The sequence below is a fragment of the Corvus brachyrhynchos genome, unplaced genomic scaffold, assembly GCF_000691975.1.
Source record: "Corvus brachyrhynchos isolate BGI_N302 unplaced genomic scaffold, ASM69197v1 scaffold26, whole genome shotgun sequence".
Classification (NCBI taxonomy): Eukaryota; Metazoa; Chordata; class Aves; order Passeriformes; family Corvidae; genus Corvus; species Corvus brachyrhynchos.
This window is the reverse complement of record NW_008239324.1, coordinates 8,585,335-8,608,470: the sequence shown is the minus strand read 5'-3', so window position 1 is coordinate 8,608,470 and position 23,136 is coordinate 8,585,335. Positions and strand designations below refer to the sequence as shown.

The 23,136-nt window shown below is 37.9% G+C and overlaps 1 protein-coding gene across 2 annotated transcripts in view; it reads left to right on the top strand.

Annotated features, from left to right (window-relative positions):
* The window catches only part of FTO (fat mass and obesity associated), a 191,681-nt gene extending 170,721 nt beyond the window's left edge, over nt 1–20,960 (top strand). Inside the window, exons 9-11 of one of the 2 annotated variants that reach the window (XM_017741071.1) lie at nt 17,048–17,127; nt 20,278–20,400; nt 20,492–20,960. In XM_017741071.1, the coding sequence (XP_017596560.1) occupies nt 17,048–17,127; nt 20,278–20,400; nt 20,492–20,511 (223 nt within the window). In that variant the 3' untranslated portion in view covers nt 20,512–20,960. Of the gene's footprint in view, nt 1–17,047; nt 17,383–20,277; nt 20,401–20,491 lie in introns of those variants that run through there. The other variant, XM_017741072.1, reaches the window with a different exon arrangement.
* The last annotated feature ends 2,176 nt before the right edge of the window (nt 20,961–23,136 follow it).

Here is a 23,136-nt window from a genome sequence, read left to right as displayed (position 1 = left end):
GGCATAGAATGCAGTTAAATATGCCCTAAAAGGAGATGAGCTTACAGGTAAATACTATCTGCCGAAGCAGTTGATATGCTTTTGCTACAACGTTTGGTATATTTAGAGTTAGGTGTAGAGGTTTTAAAGAATTCCTTAACTGAAACTAAATGAAATGCTTTGGAAAAAAAATGCAAGAAAGCTGTCTTGGAAATAGAAAAAGTTATTAAATAAGGCATAGAGAAATATATAAAGCTGTTGGTTCACTTCAACTTTGCAGAGAATTAGAGCAAATAGTATGTATTATTTCAGTTATTCTAGCCTTTGTCAGAGAAAAGCCCTTTCTATATCCGTAGTAATTATGAAATAAGAGGAATTATTCCATAAATGACATATATGCATATTTGAATGCTCAAAATCACTAATTTGCAGAAATAAAACTTTTTAATTACCAAAATTAAATGCTGTCCTAATTTTCCACTGTTTTAGAATAAAATTGAAGTAAGTGCCCTTGTTTGTATATAATTAGGACTTTAAATTAGTTGTATAGGGCTTTAAATAAATGAATTTTATAGGAATGTGCAAAACTGCATTGCATTTCAGGTGACAGTTTTAACTGTTACAAATAAAATGTCTATAAACTCCATAAGTAACATTAGTGGCATTTTCAGGTCTGTCTCATATAGGTTCAGATTGCCTGAACTCACAGCTGGTTTATCTTTAGAGGTACATCCAGTGAACATTTTAAAGTGCAGACCGCTTTAAAGAGCGGAAAGCCAAACAATTAAACATAACTAACATCCTCTCATCAGTTATTGTTATGGAACTATGATCTATTCTTAACAGCTCAGAAGACTGCAGCACCATAAAGTTAGATGAGATGCCCCAGAAGAAAGTCTGTAAAAGGAGGTGTGTGCTCTCTCACCATTATTCAGTATTTGCATCTTTCTCACAAATAAACCACAAAAAATCATAAAATAAACCACATCCATTCACCCACACATCATTTTTCATTGTTTGTGCCTAAATTTTTAGAATTCTACTGGGAAAATTATGGTGAAAATACCATATTTTTACCATGACCAACATGGGAAGAGCTTAGAAGGACTTCTCATAGATTCATGGCAAACACAGTATCTTCAAAGCACTTGGGTAAATACAGAAAGAACCTCATTATTCACTAGCATGTGGGATGTAATAAAGAGAATCTGAAACCCAATATTGGTGTGGAAGAACTGGTTACAATCTAGAGATTCCCCCCTCTCTTCCATGTCACCTTATTTTATGAGGTTCTGGCAGTCTGCAAGTTTACAATCACCAGGTGTTGATGCAATGAAATGGTCACCAGCAGTCTAATGCAGTTGATTACTCAATCATAATAAAGATATAGAAGGAAACTGTACTGGGTTCTGATACATTTCATATTATATATGTAATTTGTTTTCTGTAGTGAGCTAATTATGTCTTAATAAGTCAAACTGCTTGCTCTCATGGGAATGTGAGGGAGGATTCTGTACAGGGAAAACATGCAGAGTTTGTAATTTAGGCACATATTGAAAGCATGGGTTTAGTCTGTTTGTATTGTAAAGACAGTGCTTTAAACTTTGAGGCAGGTTAACTCCAAGAACACTTCCTTCCTGGTGACTGTGCCAAAGTTATGCTTCTCTTTAGCTGACGGAAGTCTTGACATAGACTCTTGAGTTTAGACTGTCTTCATATTTAGAGAATTTGTGATTTTCAACATAATTATAACGCTCGTGGTAATTCCAGAAGACAGTAGAGAACAGTGCAGTGGGTGTGGCTTGGTGCTCCAGGTGAATCTCAGGCACTTCCTCTTGTGTAACTGCATCTAAAGAGTGTGACCACCAAGTGGTCAGCCTCCTGAAAAACTGCTTTTTCCATCAGTCCCTTGGCAAGGGCAGGAGGTTACTGGGACTAATCAAGTTGGTCTTGTGGGTAGCCAGTGAGGCTTTACAGCTTCCCAGGTGACCTTGGTCCTGTAATGTACCATAAAGGACTGGCTTTCTCCATTAATAGTTTGTTTGTGAGAGCTGGAAAGGCGACTTGTAATACAGCTGCTTTTCCTGATTCTTCCATAATGACATTCTAAACAAGCAGATGATGTCCTTTGATTCAATGTGACCTTGTATTTTTGGTGATTCCATGATGTCTTTAGAGAAAATAAAATTAAAATATAAATATACTTATATATCAATATATTTAATATCTTTCATAAATTACATCACAAATTGCAGTATTAATTAAATTTATGCGTGTGTACATACCTTTTGACCAATTCTCTTCTCAGTTAAACCTATGTATATTAAACATTAGACTTATACCTGTCTAACAAGTCCAAGGAAATGGGGAATATTTTTTTTTTCCCTGCATAAGGGCTTTTCTCTCCATGGTTTCAAAGGCTAAACTGATTCTTTTGGGGCTTTGAAAAGGGAACTCTTCTGTCTTCTTTCATTCTCCTGGTGTATCCTCTCCAATTAGAATGTATAATTTTACAGCAAGATCTATTACAAGGAGCTTTGAAAGTCTTATTCAAAGTAAGCTCGTTAAAGAATGGATATATAGAAGTTTGAGTGAGCATCATTGTGTTTGGGATTTTTATGTCAGTTGTTTTGACTTCTATCACAAGTTACTAAATTTTGTTCCTTGATGCCTATGCTAGCTGTGTAACTGCATGGTTTCCACGCAGGAATCTTTTCTTGATTTGAAGATGTCAGAAATTAGGAATATTCTGTTCCTTTAACAGTTTGTCCCAGTGTGTGATTGACTTCCCTGTAAAAAACAGGCATATTCAAATTTCTCTGGGTTCTTTTTCGAATTTCAGCCCCCACTGCTAGACAAGACAGCTCTTCCATACAAGGTATTTTCCTTCAATCTATCACTTTTAAATCTGATAAATGAAGCAAATTGAGTAAATAATTACTGTGTGTTTTTCACCTGTCTCCACAGTTTTCTCTGTTTTCTTCAACCTACTTCTAAAAGGCTGGAAACAAGGCTATTCCATGTCATTCTCATTTTGTTTGTCCAACAATATTTATTTTCCAGAAAAAGTACACTGATTGTCATGCTTTATATGCTGATATTATTTGTCAAATGAGTCCTGCAACAGATTTTCTATTGCCTGATGATATGCTACAGAGCCTGTAGAAAACTGGAGCATTCCATCTCCCTTTTCATGACAGTAGCACTCTAACAGTCTGTAATTTCCAGAATTCAAATCAGCATTATTGAGCCACAGAGTTCTTCAGTCTGGTCCAAGTTAATAGCACAACATAGTGCCAGACGTCAACATCTCTAAGAGTCTGTGTGCAAAGGTGAATGTTGTTTGTGTGTATGTATTCTGGAACAAGTTGAGAAAAAATAAGTTTGAACACTGCTGAAAGCTTGATGGCACACCCCCAGGTGACTTCTGCCAAGTGGGGTTTTTACATTGGTAGACAATTATTTAATTCCTAAAATTCAGTGATGCAGAGAAGAGAACACCCTTTGTTACTGTTTAAACCCCAAAGCTGTCATAATGCAAAGGTGTTCTTTGAAGGTATTTAAAGTCTTCTCATTAGAAAGGCCACAAATATATCAAGAAGATTGGCATCTAGTTTAAATTACGAGACAAATGTAAATGACAGTATTTTTCTAATAACTTGTCAAGAGGAACACAGAAAAAAAAGAGGAAGAAGTGCATGGAGCATTCCTCAAGGGTCTGAAAAGAACAGGTGTTTACAGTGTGATTTCACCAGTGTTTCACCCTGGCTGTGCAGACAAGCCAGCATTAGGTAAACTGGACCTGATGAAGTCATTAAGTCTTGGAAGAGGGAGATGAAGCTGATAGCTGTTATCAGAAATAGCTAAGCCAGGCCTGTCAGTGTTCGGGCAGGCAGCAGTGTGCTCCATGCCCAGTCGTGGTGAAATGCTGGAAAAGCTCAAGTGAAAGTGCAAAGGACAAACTCTGTAGGAGAAGGTCTAAGAAAATTCCTCATCTTCCTGAGGAATGTCATTAACTTCCCTAGATGCTCCTACTGGCACTTAAAAAGTAAAGCAGGGTAGAGGGTGAAATTTCCATGTAGAACTGCACATATCTGAGAAATACAAACTACAGATTAATAACTCCTCAGGAGCACTTAAGAATGGAAAAAAGAAAAAGGAATACCTGCTGTTCGGACTGAAAAGAGGAAGATTATGTAGCTACTGCCAAAATCCTTAAAGTTTACATTTGTTTCTTGGCATTTTGACAGGCTGGAGTAATAGCATTTCAGCACAGAAAAAGGTGAGCACATTGCATTGTAGATTAATATGATCACAATATTATTTGAAAAAGCAAACAACATAGGAGGGATATTAGGTCAGTTGCATACTCGGGGAAGCAGTGTTTCTTGTAACAGGAAGAGAAAAAATTTCATCAGCAGTTCATTGTAAGGAAGCTCAGCTGGCAACCTATAAACTAGGAAAAATGGAGTCTGGAATACAACATTCCTAGACAAAATAAAATGTAAAGAAGACCAAAATCATCCACTTTTCATAAAGTTTAAATAACTGTTCTTTAGAAGACACAGAACAAAGGAAGACAAAACAGTAGGTCTCTTGTGAGAGTAGTGAAATTGATACTTTCCATGATGTATATCTTGATTTTCCATGAGTTTGCGCAAAATATGGAGAGATGGAGTGTTAATGGCACCCAACAACAGAAGATTTCTGTTTCCTTGGTGTCAAAAAATTGCACTATTATCCACAGAATTTGAACCTGACAGTGTAATGTAGGTTACTTGACAGAAACCCCTGAGAAGTTCTTCTGGTAGGTTACTGAAGTCCTGCATTACTTCAGGCAACACGCAGCAGATTTTTGCCCATGAGTTAATGTTCAGTGCAGCACAGGGACTAGAGACTAAATGCAGGGCGAGCGATTGGGGTAGGGATAGGATGGCTGGCCTTAAGAGAAGTTGCAGATAATCCTGTATGTGTGTATAGCTGTGCTTTGAGCAGAGATGGAGAGATCACCTCCCGCGCTCTGCACAGTAGAGCTTTTCAACCTGTGCTGAACCTGAAATATATTTGAAAGTTCCACTGGGCTAAACGAGTTTTGAATGTGTGACTATGCACTTTCCTCAGAACTGAGAGAAGATTGAATCAGGTCCTTAATTAACTAATATAAGAAGACTTTGGAATTCTGATGTGGTGTTTTAGGAGGAATTCTATGATAAAATAACATGAGTAGCCTTGTGGGTCGATCGGCGCAGCAGATGTTAGCTTCTCTTGTTAGCAAACTTTGGGTTTTGTCACCATTTCATGATAAAGAATAAGTCAAGAGAAAACACATAAATTAATTTGAATTGTGCCTTGCAAATACTAACAAAATAACCCATCTGAGCTACTCATAAGGCATTAGCACCATATACTTTATTATGATTGCACTGTTCCCTGTGGCAATAACTTCAAGAATTTCAAGAGTAGTTGAGTTATCTATTGAGAAGTAATTTTTTACTTTCTATAGAGGCAAGATAGTTTTACGAATAACTCTGAAGTTTACTCCGAAGGCCATTTCAATCGTCCATAGATCTTATGATATTATGTTACCTTCTTTCGTTTCAAATTCACAGCATAAGAAAGAAAAAGAATGACATAAATTGGATGTTAGAGAAGTTCTGAAGATAGACATCAGAAGAATTCAAGAGTAAGAAGAGAGCTCAGCATTATTTGTTATTTTCCATCCTAAAGTAAAAAGAGAACAAAGCATCAAAAGCATCAGTAGTGAGAGAGAGCTCAAAGCCAGGACTATATATCATAGCATATAAAACAAGTGAGTTGGCACCACCAAAAGGTCTAAAGTCTTAGTCTGTGGTTTAAAGTCATTGATATTGCAGACAGAAAGATCTTTCAACTGCAGAAGTAAGATGAAGAGCTGTATGCATTTGCTGCGATAGACATTTTAGGTTTTGCCTGCTAGTAGCATTTTGGTACTCACTAGGGTGAATAAGTTTTCATGGTGCTGAAGTCTACTGATAGGATGTTATAGATCAAAATCTTGCACTTTTTGTAAGTACTTCTGAAAATAATGGCTGTGAATGTAGGCCAGGATCAGATGCATGTACTTTATCTTGTGTTTAAATTGATTGAATGCAATCATATTTCATAAACGAAAGCATATTCCAGTCTAGTAACTTTAAATCATCATCCAGTCTGTACTGGAATTTTAGTTGGTTTTAAAAAATATTGCAGTGTTACATTGATTCAAAAATTTTAAACTATAGTGATGTTGAACTTGAAAGTAATAAAATACATTTATTCACATTGTATTTGGGCAATGCTAATTATTTTCAAGTGAAAGTAAAAAAGGATATTTTAAATCTCTATATACATGTTTGATGTTATTTGAAATGCAAAGGGTAATAGAAAAAATTCTGAGGTCTTGCTTGGTAGTCAGAAGATTTACTCCACTTGTAGAGAAGCAGCTTGTTGAGCATATTGTTGCCATATGATTTTTATTTATGGCTGGATGTACTGTAGCATTTCCTGGGATATCAAGTCTATTTCTCTGCCAGAACTGGAATTTTTTTGGTGGTATATTTTTATAGTGATTTATCCATAAAATATCACTGAATAAAGCAGCAGCCATGGAGAAGTTCTGCAGTGGTTGAAATGTGATTAGTTACATGAGGTTTTCTTTTTTTATTCCTAAACTCCTACTTCCTCTTCTTAAGCCTCTCTGCCTTTCTTGTATCTGTTTTCTCATTTCCCTATTATTTGTTCCCTCCTGCGTCCGTTTCACCTCATGTTGACCTAAAAGAAACTGTGTTTTAGCTCAGAGGATTGCCTTGCTCTTTCAGTAGGAGTTCCAATATATGTTATAAACATTCTGGTTGCAGGCTACAGCCAAGGTGCACAACACAGGGAAGACAACGTTCTGCAGCACAATAAACCTTTAGTTTTGTTTGTTTCTTTGTTTCCTAAGCCTCTTAGGAGTTCAAGGCCATAGCTCTTGATAGAAAATGTGGTATAAGCTCCTCTTATATATGTGAGTACACATATATATGTATAAAGAGAGAGATGTCTGTATGTACATACATATATTTATGTTCTCAAGGTGTAGTGATAAGCAAGATTTTCATTTCAGTCTACAAACAGAGAGTCTTGGACTTGTTTGGCTCTTGCATGTGGTACTTGCTATTCATCTATCATAGCTTCCTTTTGGCTATTGAAATGTGCAAATTCACTGAAATGGAGCAGAGGAGGAAAGAGGTGCCTCTTAGTAGGAGTCTGAGAGGATCCAGATGGTTTCGGGGGCAGGATCTCCATTTGGTGTCACTCTCCCTAATAAGCCGTACATCCACAGAGGACTGTTCCGTGTAAAATCATATGTGAAGTCCTCGCACAGTGGTTACTACAAACATCTAAGGTCTGCAGTTCCATTCAGCTCCCAAGTGCTGCCCTTTCTGGGTCACCCTTACTTTGGTCCTGATGGAAGCTGGGGGATTTTAGGGGTGGGTTGTATTAGCAGCTGGCAGGAGTGACGCAGGAAGGATTACATTGCTTTGATGCTGAAAAGATATAGACCCCTCTCCAGTCTGATTTAAGGATCAAGTAATGCAGTTGCTGTTAGTTGCATTCAGTCCTGTTTCCTTTGATTTTACTTTCCTTATATAACAGGGATTTGTCATACAGCAGTTGATTTTTATTAACGTGAAAAGGTGCCTTATGGAAAAATACACACTCAACAAGGAAAATGTTTTAGCTTTCTTGCAGAAGGGCAGAGCCTGAAAATCCTGAAGTTCTTTGGATTGCTTATTTTAAATGAGGTGGCATTAAGTGGAAGGGCCATCCTCCTGCCATGTCATTTAAAATGGTCCTATGTTCACATTTTTCTTTACCTGTATGACTTTCACATAAAAAGAGTACAAAAGATAAAGTGAAAGAGTAAATGATTCTGGAAGTATCATTAACATTTCAGGTGACATTCTTTTGGAAAATGTAGTGTCTTTCAAAAAAATGTGCCATATGCATGGCTCAGCCCCAGATCTTCCAGCAGTCTAATACTGCAAGGGAGGGCATCTGTAGCCCCCTGGGAAGTAGGCTGTGGGGATTTCCTTTTCTCCTCTTTGCTGGTTTTTATTTCCATTTCCTTTTCCCCTCTTTTTTTCAGTCATTTAACGCTGTTCTGCACAACAGAGGGGAGCATCTGGCCCCAAGTAAACACCCAATAAAATAAGTGGGGGAAGTTCACAGCTCCCTTGGTGCTGTTGCGTCTGTCTGTCTGGTTGTGGGCTCAACAAGATAACCATGCATCAAATTACATTGTCCAGGCTATCTTCACAACCAGAAGTGCTTGAAACCTTATTTTAATAGAAGCTTAGATTCTAGAGAATACTATAAAATCTCTCCAAAGGCTCCAAATCAGCAATTCCATCTGTGTTTCTGCAAATGTAAAGGAACAATGCCCCAGCTGATTATGCAAACAGAATGAAAATAGTTATTTTAAAAGTGCATAAAATCGATACTTTGGGGAAAACAAGTCAGCTGTGTTTATACTCAGCATATAGCAGACATTTTGTTTCTTTGTCTGAAAAAATCATAGGAAAGCAAGGATTGCAAGTGAAATAAAACAGCCGATATACAGTGCAACAGAGGGGACTGGAACATCAGATGTCTCAGCAAAGGCTTAGAGAATTTTAGGTTCCTTTCGAGAGAATATAAATTATATTGAGGTTGATATATTTGTACGTTCTTTGAAGTCAAAGCCAAATATTCTTAGCACGGTGGGAATAACTCCCTTCCCATTGCTGATCATGAAAAGTATGTAACTAAATCTATGTCTGTGGTGCTGAAAATTTCCTCCTAAATGCTGTCTCTTTTGGACTAATGGGATTTTTTGCAAGTATTGGTGTGAAGGGGTATGCATATAAATATGTATAAACGTGCTTCTCATACAGTCAGGATACATTCCTTGTATACATATTGTTCTAAAAACGGGAAACAAAAGCATCTGAGAAACAGGACTGAAAGGGAACAATTTTTAGACCTGTAAGTTAAATTGGATTAAACTTCATCTTTCAGCAAATGCCATGTTATTTATTCAGTGTTTCTCTGGGGGATTTCCCTACCCCCTACACTTTATAGCGAGTACTGATGTTTCTTAATTAAAAAATCAAACAAACATGGAGTTGGGGCTGCCCCACACAGACATTCTCCTGTGGGAATAGGAGGTGCACTGATTTTCTCATGGGTAGTTTCTTGGTGTGTTGGACACAAAGGAGGGGAAAAGCTCTGTCTGGGGAAGTCAAATTCACATCATGCATTTGATGCCAGGACTATTCTCAGTGCTGCTGGGCCATCTCCTAAGTATTCCACTTTTAAGGGAAGAGCTGGTGGACATGGTAAGAAAGGTCACTGATAAACTCATCAGAAGTTGGGTAGATTTCTGTTTATTAATTACCCCACAGTAGAGATTACTGTCTTGGAGAAAGGAGCTTCTTGTTTCCTCTTTTCTTTCATTCTTTCCACCCAGAGCTGGAATATTTCTGAGGTTTTGGGGCTTTACAGTCCCCACTCTGTAGCTGAAACAAACCTTTGTCCTTTTCTTTAGTTTTCTTACTCTGAAGTACATTTTGACAGATTTTAGTTAATATTGTGGGGGGAAAAGTATTTTAAGTTCTTTACAATTAAGACAAAGCAAAATATATTTTAAAAATGGTTTTGAGTTTTATGTAGTTCTACAAATGCATGTGAAGCACATTGGTGCACCACTTGAAAAGTCTTTTGGTTGGATTCCACTAGTGCTGTGGTTGCTGTTATTTCAACATGTGGAGGGTTTTTCTCATATTTACCTGGATTACTGTTTGAGTAATAATAGAAACTCTGACATTTTCAAGCTGATGCAACTGTCATTTCACCCTGTTTAGTGTCAGGGTCATTGATCTCCGCTCTGCCTTTCTGTGGAACAGCAAAATGCACTCTGCAGGCCGGTGTTAAAGATGGATTCTGCTATAGATTCACTTTGTCAAAGTACACACAAGGCTGGCTGTTTTCAGGCTATCCTGCTTTGTCACCAGTGATGCCTCAGGATAATGTAGCCACTGTCTTCATTTCCAATGGAATGGTTTATTTTGGAGGCATAAAGCTCTTGAGTCAGTGACTGTAAACTTTGGTTCTGTGGTAAGGGCCAAAAGCACTAGTGACATGAGTCATTATCAACTTTTGAAAGAAGCAGACAGAGATCATCTGATGTGCCAGCAATGTATTTATTCTTGTGTCTTTGTGCAGCTGATACGTTTTTTTTCTTAGATTAATATTTAACTGATATTGCCTCCATCCCTTTCCTAAAACTGGCATTCTCTTTTCAAGTTTCTTATCTGGAAACAAACTCATTTTGTCCCTTCTATAAATGCAATCCCAGTCTCAGCCATTATTTATGGCTGGGTGCACTGTAGTTACAGCACATGAAAGAACATCAGCAATGACTTATTGTAAATGGGACAGACTTCTTGGGAATGCACTGGGGATTAGATGTCCAAAAGAATGAAGCACTGCTCTCTTTCCATCTGGCCACTTCATTTCACTGCCTGTTTGGGACTTGTACTTCTAAAATTTAGTTTGCAAAGTCAAATATTGATTTAATTTGTTTTGTTCTTAAAAGATAGGGTAAACCTCAGAAGGTTTTAGTTGTGCAGAGTCACAGGAGGGACAAGCAGAGAACAACTGAAAGAAACGCTTTCTGCCAAAGTTGGCAATTTCCTGATTGTTTAATTAAAAAAACTAAGAAAATCTTCAGTTTAAAGTTTAGATTGCAATCAATAACTTTCAAAATGTCAGTTTTGACATGAAAAATTGGAATATTGTTGGTGATATTGCCATAATATATATTAAAAATATATATTTCAGTATATTCATATTTTCTTCATCCTTTTTTCAGTAAATAGTCTTTAGGATGCAAACTAAGAAAGTTAATACCAAGTGAAGGATTTTTGATTGTTAGCTTCATTATGTTTTACAGAGTTTAAACAAAGAAATCAGAAAGTATTCCACCCTAGCCCTGTGTCATGATGGGGTGTTAGCCAACCCCCATTTTCCAAACATGCTTCAAAACACCTTTGGTGAAGTTCCAGTTGAAATACTGATTCTAGATATGTTATTTCTTCTAAAATAAGCTAATCAGATGTTAAGATTTCAACATTTTTTTAATTATAAACAAGTTAAGCTTCAGCTCCCTATGTAGATCTCATGTCTTGGATTAGTTCTCCAGAAAAGGTACTTCTGGGAGAGCCCAGGGATGGTTTCCCTTGGATATAGGTGATCCAGGCTGGAGTACTGTCTATGCAGGATGAGGGCACCAGTGACATAATGGCTGTTGCAGGTTTTGCTCCCAATGGAAGAGTTGCCATTTCTTCAGCTGTGTTTGTTTCCATTGTTCTTTGGGAAGTGTGTCCATTCTCAGGAAGGGCATGGAAAGCTGTCACATACCTCACATGCACTTTTGGTCAATTTGAGTTTTTACTTTAGAGTGTTTCTGTTCTTTACTGATCAAGTCAGTTTGATAAAATAGTTTGTTTTCCTTTCTGTGGCAACTTTGAAGTTACAGAACTCACATCTTGTGAGTTCTAATACAACTCCATGTTGTATTAGCTGGCTTACAATGCCACTGATGTAGCCAACATGGTAGTTGGATAAAAGACTTGAGTATACCTTGCGAAATTTCACTTTGAGAAACTATATCCAGCCTTTTTCATTCCTTCCATAGTTTCTTTTGGATGGTGTTTATATGCTTCGTAGCTCATGTATATTGTGAATAGTTTCTAGAAAAGTGTTTGGATTGAAATCTTGGCCTTGTTGAAGTCTCTGAAAGTTTCAACAGTAACTTAAGTGGTGTCAGCTTTTAATTGTGATGCTTTCAGCAGCAGAAGTAAATTTGTCATACCTGTCAGTGACATACACTGTTTAGAAAATAAGAAAAATCAAGATTAATTTATTTATTTGTCCTCGTGTATGTAGTAATCTCATCTTTTCTCTGTGGCTTGTATGATTCAGATTGCTGGGAACACACTGGACCCTTTTGTATATGCTCCGGCAACTAAGAGTGTCATCTTGAAAAGACATGGGATTATCCTAATAATCCCATTATTAGAGTAACTACATGCAGGTTGCATGATAATTTCCATGCAGAGGAATTGTTTGAGAGACGAGAATGAAAGAATCCAAACCTACAAGCAAATCTCTATGTCCCACGTACCTATACTAGCAGGATTTGTGTTCCACAGTAGAGCTCTGTGTTGTAACATTAATAACCCATGTTTGATCAGACCCATATGTGCAAAGTCATTGTGAGTTTTAAGAATGGAAGATGGTGTCTAAAGAGGTTGCTGCTGTTGCTCTTACTCAGAACAGCAGCCCCCATGTTAGCAGAGTTGTGCCATTTTACGCAATGTCAGGCTGGGTTTCAGGAATGTATTTGTCTTAGTAAAGTGATCCAAATGCTTTTTTCACCTGGGCCATTGTTTTAAAAGTTACTCTGAAGTTTTGAATAACAGTTCAGTAACACCTTTATTCCAGCATGAATGGAGGGAGAAAACAGCTCCCATATAAAACGTAAAATTTCAGGAATGCTGGAGTAAGTATGTACAGGTGAGTGTGTGCTTTTGTACCTGGAGGGCAAATGTCCCATCCTCCCCTTCTGACCATACCAGTACATAGGGAAAATGGCCAGACCCATTTTCCTTGTCTTACCCTATGAATTTCCATGTTTCTCCATTGGTCTTTGAACTGCCAGGGATAGGCAACCAAATTAGTACCATCTCAGAAACAGGACTGTTTATATCTTCTCCTCACTCTTAATATGCCTGTGCAGCCTAAGCCACAGATTGACCCCTATTGATCTGATTTGACTACACTTCTGTGGAGTAGACAAACAGTGCAAGAGAATCCAGGGACTCTAATTCGCAGTACCTTATTTAGGTTCCTAGGTAATAATTCTTATTTGCATTAACCACATTCATCAGCAGAACCCAAGGCTGCCTCTTCCCTTATATGCCTTCCTGTTCCTGACAACGGAACTAAAAGGTATCTACTCTGAAGAAAGTGTTTTAAGTATATTAACACTTGATACTTAGTAGTTGCAAAACTTAACTATTAGAAGGAAGACGTTTTTTCAAATCAATGGCTCACGCATTACTGTAAAATATATCGATTAAAAACAAAGCATAATGTTAGTCATTTAGTCAGTAGAGTGACGCAATACTGAAATAAATTCATCCTTTGACTTTTGCATTAACCTTTTATTGACTGCTTGCATACTCATAATTAACACATACTTTAGCTAGCTTGGTTAATTTTAGCATCATGATCAGTGTCCTCTAATGTAGATGACACCCTGATCATCAAAAATCAGTGCAGCCCAGGCAAGTGTCTGTCTCAGTGAATGTGCACCTGCCCATGGGGATATCAGCCACCTTCCAGGGAAAGCATCATGTGGTGTTATGCAAATAGTCAAACTGTCATGCAAATGTTTGTCATCACTTAGATGAACATTGGTAAATATTAACGTGCAAAGTCCATTTGTCAAAAACAGACAAAAAGGTTATGAAAAATCTGAGAACTTTAGAGGGTAGAGGTAGTGAGAACATGCACTTCAACAGTAACTAAAAATGGGCTTTTTTAATTGAAACTGTCACAAGTCTTGATTGTTTTAGTAAAAAAATAAGGACCATGGAGTTTTTTACATTCTATAAACAAACAGTTCTTTCTGTAATATGTTGTTGAACATAAGGTGTTCCAGCTAAATTGCTCTGAAATACATTATGGCAGTTTTCCTGTTCTCCTGCTGCAGATAAAGTATTGAAGGCATCTGTTCTGTATTTCAGAGCTTGTGTGATTTCCACTCTTTACACATCTTTTACATATAATAAACACACGTTAGTTCTATTTTTTTTTGGAGTTGTGACTCTATTAACTCAAATAACAGTTTTTAATTGATATGGAATATTTTCATTAACTTAAAATATTGCAAATCTTCATACTTTCCCACTACCACCACAGCTCAATGTTTGCAGTCTTTTTTTGTTTATTTTTGTTTATCAGGAGTTATTGTTTCTAACTCATGTTAACTGTCAGATACAAAGAATTTTAAATAATTCTGTACAATCATTTAGGTGTCTTCGATTGTTCTGCTTCAGTTTAAAAGCTCTGTTCCTCTGCTACAAATTAAAGACCATTGTAGGAAATATTTCTCCTGTAGAAATTTTTTTTCAATCAGTAATATACTCATCTGAAAAGGTCTGGTTTGTGCACCCTAATTCTGAGTGAGAAAGCACATCTTTGACTGTGTTCCAGATTATGGGAGCTATTCAGGTGAATTGTTTATTGAACTGCCAGGTGCAGTGATGACTGCCTAGAACCAGCTCCATACCTTTGAATATGAGAAACTTAAGCTGGCTTTGATGACAGCGGATCTGACACGGGGATTGTAATTTTGGTCAAAATAGATGATTCACAAATTATAGAAATGTATCCTTCCCTGCTGTTCTTGCTAGTATGGAGCAGAGCAGTAGAAATCCAACAGAAGGATGAAGGCACCATGGGATCACTGAACTTGGAGTGTTAGGCACTGCTTTCCCTTTTTTATATTTTTACAGCACATTGATGCCTTTCTGTCATCAAACTGGCACAGCCAGTCTGAGGGCCTGACACACTTCCATTCCTCTAATCCCTCACATGGAATATGCTATGGCTAAAACTTCCCAAGTGCATGGTTGCCTGGAAGTTCACGCACCTGCTTAGTTGTGGGGAGACCTCTCAGTGATGGCTCTGCTGGTAACAAATATAGAAAAGGGAAAGTAGCAAGTAGTGGCTCTTGGGCTATCCAGGCACAGCATCACCGTGACTGCTACCACATTTACAGCAACACAAATGCCCAGATGTGAGAGAAAAGCTGGTCAATCTGTTTGTGTGAGAGAGAAGGGAAAAAAAGAACATGAAAGGTAGAAAGAGGGCTCTGAAATGGTGAGGAAGCTAAAGGTTGATAGATCTTTTCTCTCAGTGAAAACTCTTGTTAATAGCAGATGTGAGAGAAAATGTTTATTATTATTATTATTACTATTATCATTATTACTACTATCATTATTAGCTGAGTTTTGCAGATCACATAACATGCCTGCAGTATTTACTGGCTGAGTTTTGTGATTTGTCATCTGCAATAATCATGGTTAATTTATCCACTTTTGGATGGAAATGCTTAAACTGGAATATCTTATACTACGCACCAAACTGAGTGTATTATTTTGTGCCAAGACAAAATAAAGCAAGATTTTTAAAGCTTTATAGAGTTATGCTGTAATTAGTTTCAGCTTCCCCTGCATATTAATTTTCTCCTGGTCCTTTATATAATTTGGAAAATGTCTTCTGAACATGATGGCACAATCAGTTAAGTACCTCTCAGAACTCACACACTAAACTGCATTTGCTCTAACAACTATTATAAAGCAGCCAGCAAAACAAATCCTGTGTTATTCTGTACAGTGCAGCTTATCAATGCAAACAGTTTAATATTTATGCTAAGAGGATTGTCACAAGTAGCTTCTGTTCCTTTAATTCTTGTTTTAAATAAATAATGAGAACATTTAAACACATTACTCTTCCCAGGGCCCTGAGGTCGGCTAATCTTATTATTTATGAAGTGATGTGCTACATAATAGTACTTAGTGCATGTTAACAGATGCTATTATCAGGGGCTGATGTGGAGAGCTGAAGATATATTGGAATGCTATGTGTTAATACTGTCCTTGTAGTGTAATGTACGATGGATTGAGTGCCCAGGATGCTGGTGCAGCAATTAACCACCCAGCAACATGGGTGTAAAGCTGAAGTATGTTTTCTCATGGGGATTACACTGCTATTAATAATTCCCAGGAGAAGAAGACATCTTTCATTTGGCAACAGTCTCTTCCAGAAGGTCAATGGTGTGGACAAAGAAGTTGCATGTGTCAGTATTCTTAGAGTTCATTCTACTGAGATGAAAGTCACATATGTGTTTAAAACAACTTTAAATTTCTTACAAAAATTATGAGCTTTATAGAACACAAATTTTAAAAAATGGCATTCAAGAGATGAAAGTGCATTTCTGCAATTTGGTTGTTATCTCTTTAAAGAGCTACACAGACCTGCAGTATATACCAAAATTAAAGTAATTGTCAGCATTTTTCTTTGTCTTGCCCTATTGCAAACATTAACTAATTAATCAGCAATGTGCAAGTTGTTTGAAGGAAAGGAAAAGAGAGGGGGAGAAATCCTCCTTGAACTGTGGCAGTGTTTTTGATGCAGCATGTATTACAGTCTTATCTTTAGAGATGTGATGGTTGCCACTTATAAAAACTTTCCTTTGCAGGCTGCAGTTCAGTTGAATATTATAATTAGACTTCACTAGTATTGATGAATAATCCATTTAATGAAAAACATTGTAATTTAAACATTTTCTCTGGGGACTAACGTACACTAACCTCTTAATTTAATTTTATTGAAGTTTTGCCCACCTATTCATCATTGGAAGTTGTTATTAACCTCCATTTCCATTTTTCTTTATAGAATTTTCTCTTTTTATATTGCCTTTTTCAGTGCTAAGCAGGTTGATACACTTGTAAATCTCCAGAATCTACAAAGCTAGTCTGGCTTCTTTAATGTTGTTTAATCTATCCCCCCTGACCTTAATGCAGTAAATTCAGTTTAATCTTTCTCAATAATCTAGTAATACATTGGAAACTGGCAAAAATTTAAATCTGATAATGGTTTAATCACATACTTTAAATAACAGCTGAGATAATGAAAAAATAATTCACCATATAAAGGAACACTAACTGAGTTTTCTCTGTGATTGGCTTTTTGAGAAATCCCTATAGAAAATACAAAGCCTACAACAGAAATCAACTTCACTGGAAATGTGCAATCCATTTGGTGTCAGAAGATGTTGTATTTCTTTTTTATTATCATCTTTCTCTTTAATGCTCAAATGTATCCTTGCTGAGTATTCAGTTTCTTGATACAGTTTTACTTAAGTAGTTTGTCTGCTTACCTTTCTTTTCAGATGCCAGTCAGATGCAGCAGAGAGCTTGCCAGAAGAGCAGAAACCAGAATGCCATCCCTTCTGGACAGATAATGATGAATGTAATATGCCTCTGCCATATGATCTAGAAGAAGTAATTGCTTATCTACAAAATCTTGTTCAATGGATAGAATAACAAGTGACCTTCCATCCTAGAATTATTGATGCTGGTCATCCAGGGAGAAACTTTGTAGTTACCATAAATCTTTTCAGCTTTATGATTCTTTGTTATTTTATGTGTCAGTGCAGATTTTACCAGCCTTTACACAGTAGCTTAGTTTTTGTCTCATAATAAAAAAGACCAGCCCCCAAATTTACAGAAGTGTGTGGTTTTTTAACTCCTGAAGTCCAGAACACCAGCCTTAGTTCCCTCCTCCTCTGCTTTAATTCCCATTGACCATCCAGCCCAGGGATATCCGTGTTTCATAGGACAGGATGGGTCAGGCTCGAAGGGACCACAGTGGCTCATCTGGTCCAACCTCCCTGCTCAGGCAGGGCAATCCCAGAGCTCATGGCACAGGATTGTGTCAGTTCTGGAATATCCCCAGTGAGGGAGACTCCACAGCCTCTGGCCAATCTGTTCAGTGCTTGGGCACTGCAGAGGAAAGAAGTTCTTGCTCATGTCCAGGTGGAGCTTCCTGGACATCAGTTCCTGGACATCAGTTCCTGCCCATGGCCTCTTGTCCCATTGCTGGGCACCACAGAGCAGAGCCTGGTCCCTGCTCTGACACCTCCTGCAGATACTGACAGACATCAATAACGTCCCCTCTCAGCCATCTCTTCTTGAGGCAGAACAGCCTAATTCAGCCAGTGTTTTGACAGATTCCCTTGGTATTTAAATGTCAGCCTCCATGAGTGCCTAGAGCTGTCTCTGGCCTGGCAGGTTTGAGCAACCCAAGGTGTAGCTCACACTTGTGGCAAAGCAGACTGCATGATCTGGGCATCCTAATGAGAGGCCAGCTTGGGGTGAACCTGCTGGAGATCTTCAAAACGGAGCTGTGAATTCTTCATCCAGTAACACAAAGGGGCAGGAGATGGTGGAGGTAGTCCTTTGTGCAGTGGCTCCTTCTTAGACCATTTTTTCAGATGGGGAGTTCTGGAGGAGCATTCTAACACAGATCCCAAGACTTTCTTACTGTTTTGCCTCATGGCAACTGAATATACTACTAGGAGAGATTTCTGATGTGAATCTATACCTCCTGGGCTCCCTGGAATTCAGAATTTAGTTCCTAACCATTGCTTTGTTGCTTCATGTTGTGAATCCTATTCTGAGGCCAGGTTTCCTAGTGCATTGCCTAATGAGCTGATGGACCTAAGGCCTTCCATTTGGGTTGTTTGGTGCCCCAACAAACTAGATTTAGATTGTGTGATATTGGGTATTGGAGCATCAAGTGAGATCTATGAGAAAAAAACCAGAAAACTATGAGAAATGAAGCTGTTTGTGATGTTTTGTAGTAACATGCTGTAAAAAGAATAATTCTGTGTGGGATGATACAGGGTGCTCCTGAATGAGATAGAGAATTTGGATTTGATAAATTGCTATTTTAACTGAGCTGGTTGGACTGGTGTCTGACTTTGCCACAGAAAGCAGAAAATCATTACAGCAAAAAAGCACTCAGGCTGTGTTATCACTACAAAAGAAGCCAGTAAGATTCAGAGTTTGACGTTGCCACCAAGAGATGAATATGCCTTCAGTGTTAATCTGGTGTTTAAAGTCTCTGCTGAGGCCAGGCTCACCCAGAACACACCAGCTTTCTGTACTGGCAAAGTGCTGTGTCTGTGTATGAGGCTTGTACTCCTGAAAATTGTGCTTTTGACAGTATCACATATGCCAGACCTCCCTGGAGCTAAGGAAGCTGTGCCAGTAAAAATTCCATTTTAGTGGTGTAAAACTGTGTCCACACCTACCAGCTTTTGCCAGGACAATTATATCAGGTAGAGATTGTACTTCATAAGACTTTTGGTATAGATGTGCCAGAAAAAGTATAAAGACCTGAATCAAGTGTTTCCATTTTAGTCCTGGGCTTCTGTGAAAACTTTTAGTTACCCTGTAGAATGGAAAAACTCTCTGAAGAATAAATTATTACTTAAAACAGGTTTTGATAGTGTTACCTTGATCCACACATTTGTCTCTTGTGCCACAGATTTCATAACATTTGGAAATACTGTTATGGGCACAGCTTTCTCTTTCCTGCACTAGCTAAAACTGGCTTTACCAGTGGGCAAATAGCACATATTTGGATTAGTGCCACACTAAACACTGTTTGCTTTGGAGATCACTTAGAGAAAAGCTAGCTGAAAATGTGGGAATTCTGCTTTTGAAAAGGCAGTTCTCAGAAACAGATATTGCTTTGGAAATGAGCAATATGAATTAACAAGCTAATGATGTAACAGTGTTAACACAGTGTTTGAGGGGACTGTTTATTTATGCTGCTACTTTATGATTACTTTGTGTTTAATTAAGCGCTGCTAAAAACCATGGGGATCACAGTATTGAAAGGAATCTGACCACCACAAAGGGTGGAGAATGCACATCAGTGTTGAAGTTTGCAGCTGAAGTGGAGGCAAAGCTATTAAAAAAATGATTGGCAAAAAATTATTTCCAGCAGTACTAAAAAAAAAAAAAAAAAAAATCCCAAACCTATTAGGAGACTGCTGACAGTAATAATAGAATTTTTAGAATACATGTTCCCAGGTCTTGCCTATGCTTGAAGATTTAAGGTACTGAATTAGGTGAACTAGTACTAGTCTCAGTGCAGTCAGATAGCACTTATCTAAGCCATGGATAGCGATGACATGGACAAATGAACACTTTTGGAATTAATAAGACTGCCAAAATACCAATAATCAAGTGGTTGAGGGCTCTGTGTTGCATTCCAGTCTTGCATCATCTAAATCAGTATAAGCTGATTGAGTTCAGTTGAAATGCAGAAGATTTCATATCTCCAAAGCCCACAGGAGTTGATAGCAATAACATGAGTAAGGTGGTGGAACTGTTTGAAGCACATCGTAATGCTAAAGGGTACCCCAAAAGGAGAACACAGTTAAAGGTAAGTATATATAAAAAACTTGAGAGATCAAGTGTAAATTATTACTGTGTTTAGATCATGTATTAGAAACTGACAAATACTTTGAAGTTATTCTTTATTCAATTCAAGTAGTTATAATTTAGCTTGTTTCAATGATTCTTTAGCAATCCATTTATATTTCAGCATTACATAATCCATTTCCTTTTTGGATGAGCTGGAAGACAGCCTCTAATGAATGTCCTGTGTTTGCCAAGCCTGGATGCTTTAGAAGCATGAGGACCAAGGTGAATTTTTTTCAAGGAAGAGGTGAGAGCATAAATTAACTTTTGACATTAAATTCAGTGGTTCTTTTAAAATGGTGAAGTTCACGGCTTTGCTTACAATTACTTTTCATCAGCCAGGACTGAATTGAGGTAAAATAGTTCACTTGCACCTGTGCATCAGGCTAAATGGATTGCAGAAGATACAGATCTGTTTGCCTGTCTGCACTTGCCTTTGGACAATATTCATCAATTTTACAAAAGCTACTGACTAAACATGGAACCAGTACAAATGAAATGCTCAAGGCAAGGGCTTTCTTTTATAAATCTGATACAGAGTTGGTTTTACACTGATAGAAAGAAAATGTTGGCAGAAAATGAAAAACTTCTATTGTTTCTGTAATTTGGGGGATGAAAGATACAGACTGTTTTTAAGTATTTGATAGAAAACTGCTGTGTTATGCAATGTAATTAGAAATGTTTTTATAATGCTTTGTTCAGATCTCTGTATATGAAAATATCTTATCCCATAGGTCCTTTCTTCTGTTAAAAAGGTTATGTAAATAAATACAATTAATCTCAATACAGTAGATTTTAAAGGCTTTACAGCAGGTTCTGATTATTTAAAGGGTAAATAAGAGTGCTGTGAGTAATCACTGACTGGTAACTGTGCAGGATGGGTAACATGCACCAATAGATATCCAAATCTGTTGTCTTACTATAGTTTGAATATGGTTTTAGGTTCACTGGTAGTGGTGCAAGATGCACTATAAAATCATGCTGGACAAATTAATGCAGTGGGGCAGATTCAAGGATTCCATTGATGTAACAGGGCATAAAGAAATTCAGATTGTTAAAATCCATCATGAAAGGTGACTGAAATGCTGTAGTGTGCTGAGAGTTGGCATTGCTCCTTTCTCAGTTACAGCAGTGCTGTTCCATTAGTCCTGTGCCCGGCAGCATTGGGCTATTGGATATTAAACCAGGCCAGGAGCTGATGTCTAAGCTGGGCTGAGAGCAGGGCAAGAGAGACAAGGTGAGATGCACATGAGACCCAAGGGATGTGCTTTCTCAAGGCCACAACTTCATTAACTGAACTCATATGGGAGTCATTGAGCTCAAACTAGTACAGTGCAGGTCAGGATCTCTCCCTTAATTGTTACCACCTGGTGCAAAGTTAATGTTGGCTTCCTAAACCCCTTCCTGCCCCTGACAGCCAGTCCTCAGCTTTTTGCTGGGAGCTGACCACTCTCAGCTCACGCCAAGATTACCTAGCTGGGAAGAGTGGTTGTTCCACTGTAGCAACAGGGATGAGAAACTCTCATCCCCAGCTTCAGCCTCCACCTCCATCCTTCTGGACCTCCACAAACCGAGTACCTCCAAACATTCTGTTTCCCATTAGAGATTCAAGTTGCTGCAGCTCATCTTCTGTCCTGTTCCACCAGGACAGTGATCTGACACAGGGAAGGGTCAGGCAAGAATTCTGTTTGAATGAGGTTCCTCATCAAAAATAGACACTCATTGCACTTCCCATAAGAGTGAAAAATTCAGCACTACACTAATCTGCCTTTAGAAGGTGAAGCTGCTTGGGAGTGATGAAGGACTCCGGTTAAACCGCCAACATTCCTTGTTCTGTAGGACTCCCATCCTGCCCTATTCTGGCTCACCCCACCTGTACATGCAGAGGCAATCCTGAATAGAACCACTGTTCTCTTTTCTGTCCAAACTGACTCTTCACCTTCAATGGCTGGGCTTGCACCTTCATTTACATTCATCTGTCCTCTTCATCTTAGACTGAGGGCACTCATTGAACAAGAGAAGGTAATTTATACAATTACAAAAAGACTGGCCGTAGAAAGGCTTCAGAACTGGCTGAATAATGTGTAAAATAAAAGCCAAGAAATAACTGATAAAATTAGCACATTAAAATGCTGATGTTTGGGCATGAGCACTTCACATATGTCATGTGAATTATAGTGTCCCTTCTTGTTGCTTTGGAGATAACATTCATAATCCAAAAGGATGTATTATGCTATGGTTTACATCCTCTAAATCTCTACTGGTTTTACAGGGCTTGTCCATGATGATTAAGAATTTGGTCACAAAAGTTGTTCTCCTCCCCCTCCCTATCGTCAAATACTTGCTTTCATGCCAACACATCTTGGTCTGATTAGTCCCCTTGATTACAGGCTAAAGTAAAAAGTCAGGTGTATAAGATTCCCATTATCCTTTATTCCACTGCTTCTAAAAACAGGTCAGATAGAGTTATTTCAGTGAAAATGTGAACAATCAACTTCTGTTTACCATTAACCTTCAGTTTTCTTTTCTTAAAATCAAATCAGAGCTTGGTAGGCAGTTATTTTCATACATGTCCCTTGATCAGTGGAACAATCTGTCAAAAGCCATTAAAGCCTCTATTAGGTTGAATTGCATTCAAAGTTAAGCTCTCCAATCATTTGAAGGGCTGTGATGATTGTTTTTAATATGGTATACATTGATTTCTCTCTCGGAGTAGCAACATAACTTTCAAACTAAGTATGTATGACTTGTATTTTGCTCTCCAGCATGTCTTGAGAAGCTTTGTTTCTTGTGGAAGATGAATGTCTACATAAAAAAAGGAAAAAAACAAATGCAGTGAAATCACCTCTTTATTGTCACAAGTTTTTCATTTTTCCTAGTTCATTGTAACCCTCTAGATGTAACAGATGAAATTGGAAGAAATTTTCCAGGGTCCATTTCCTAACAGCTTCACTGAAAAAATTATCTAATTCTACTGGTATTT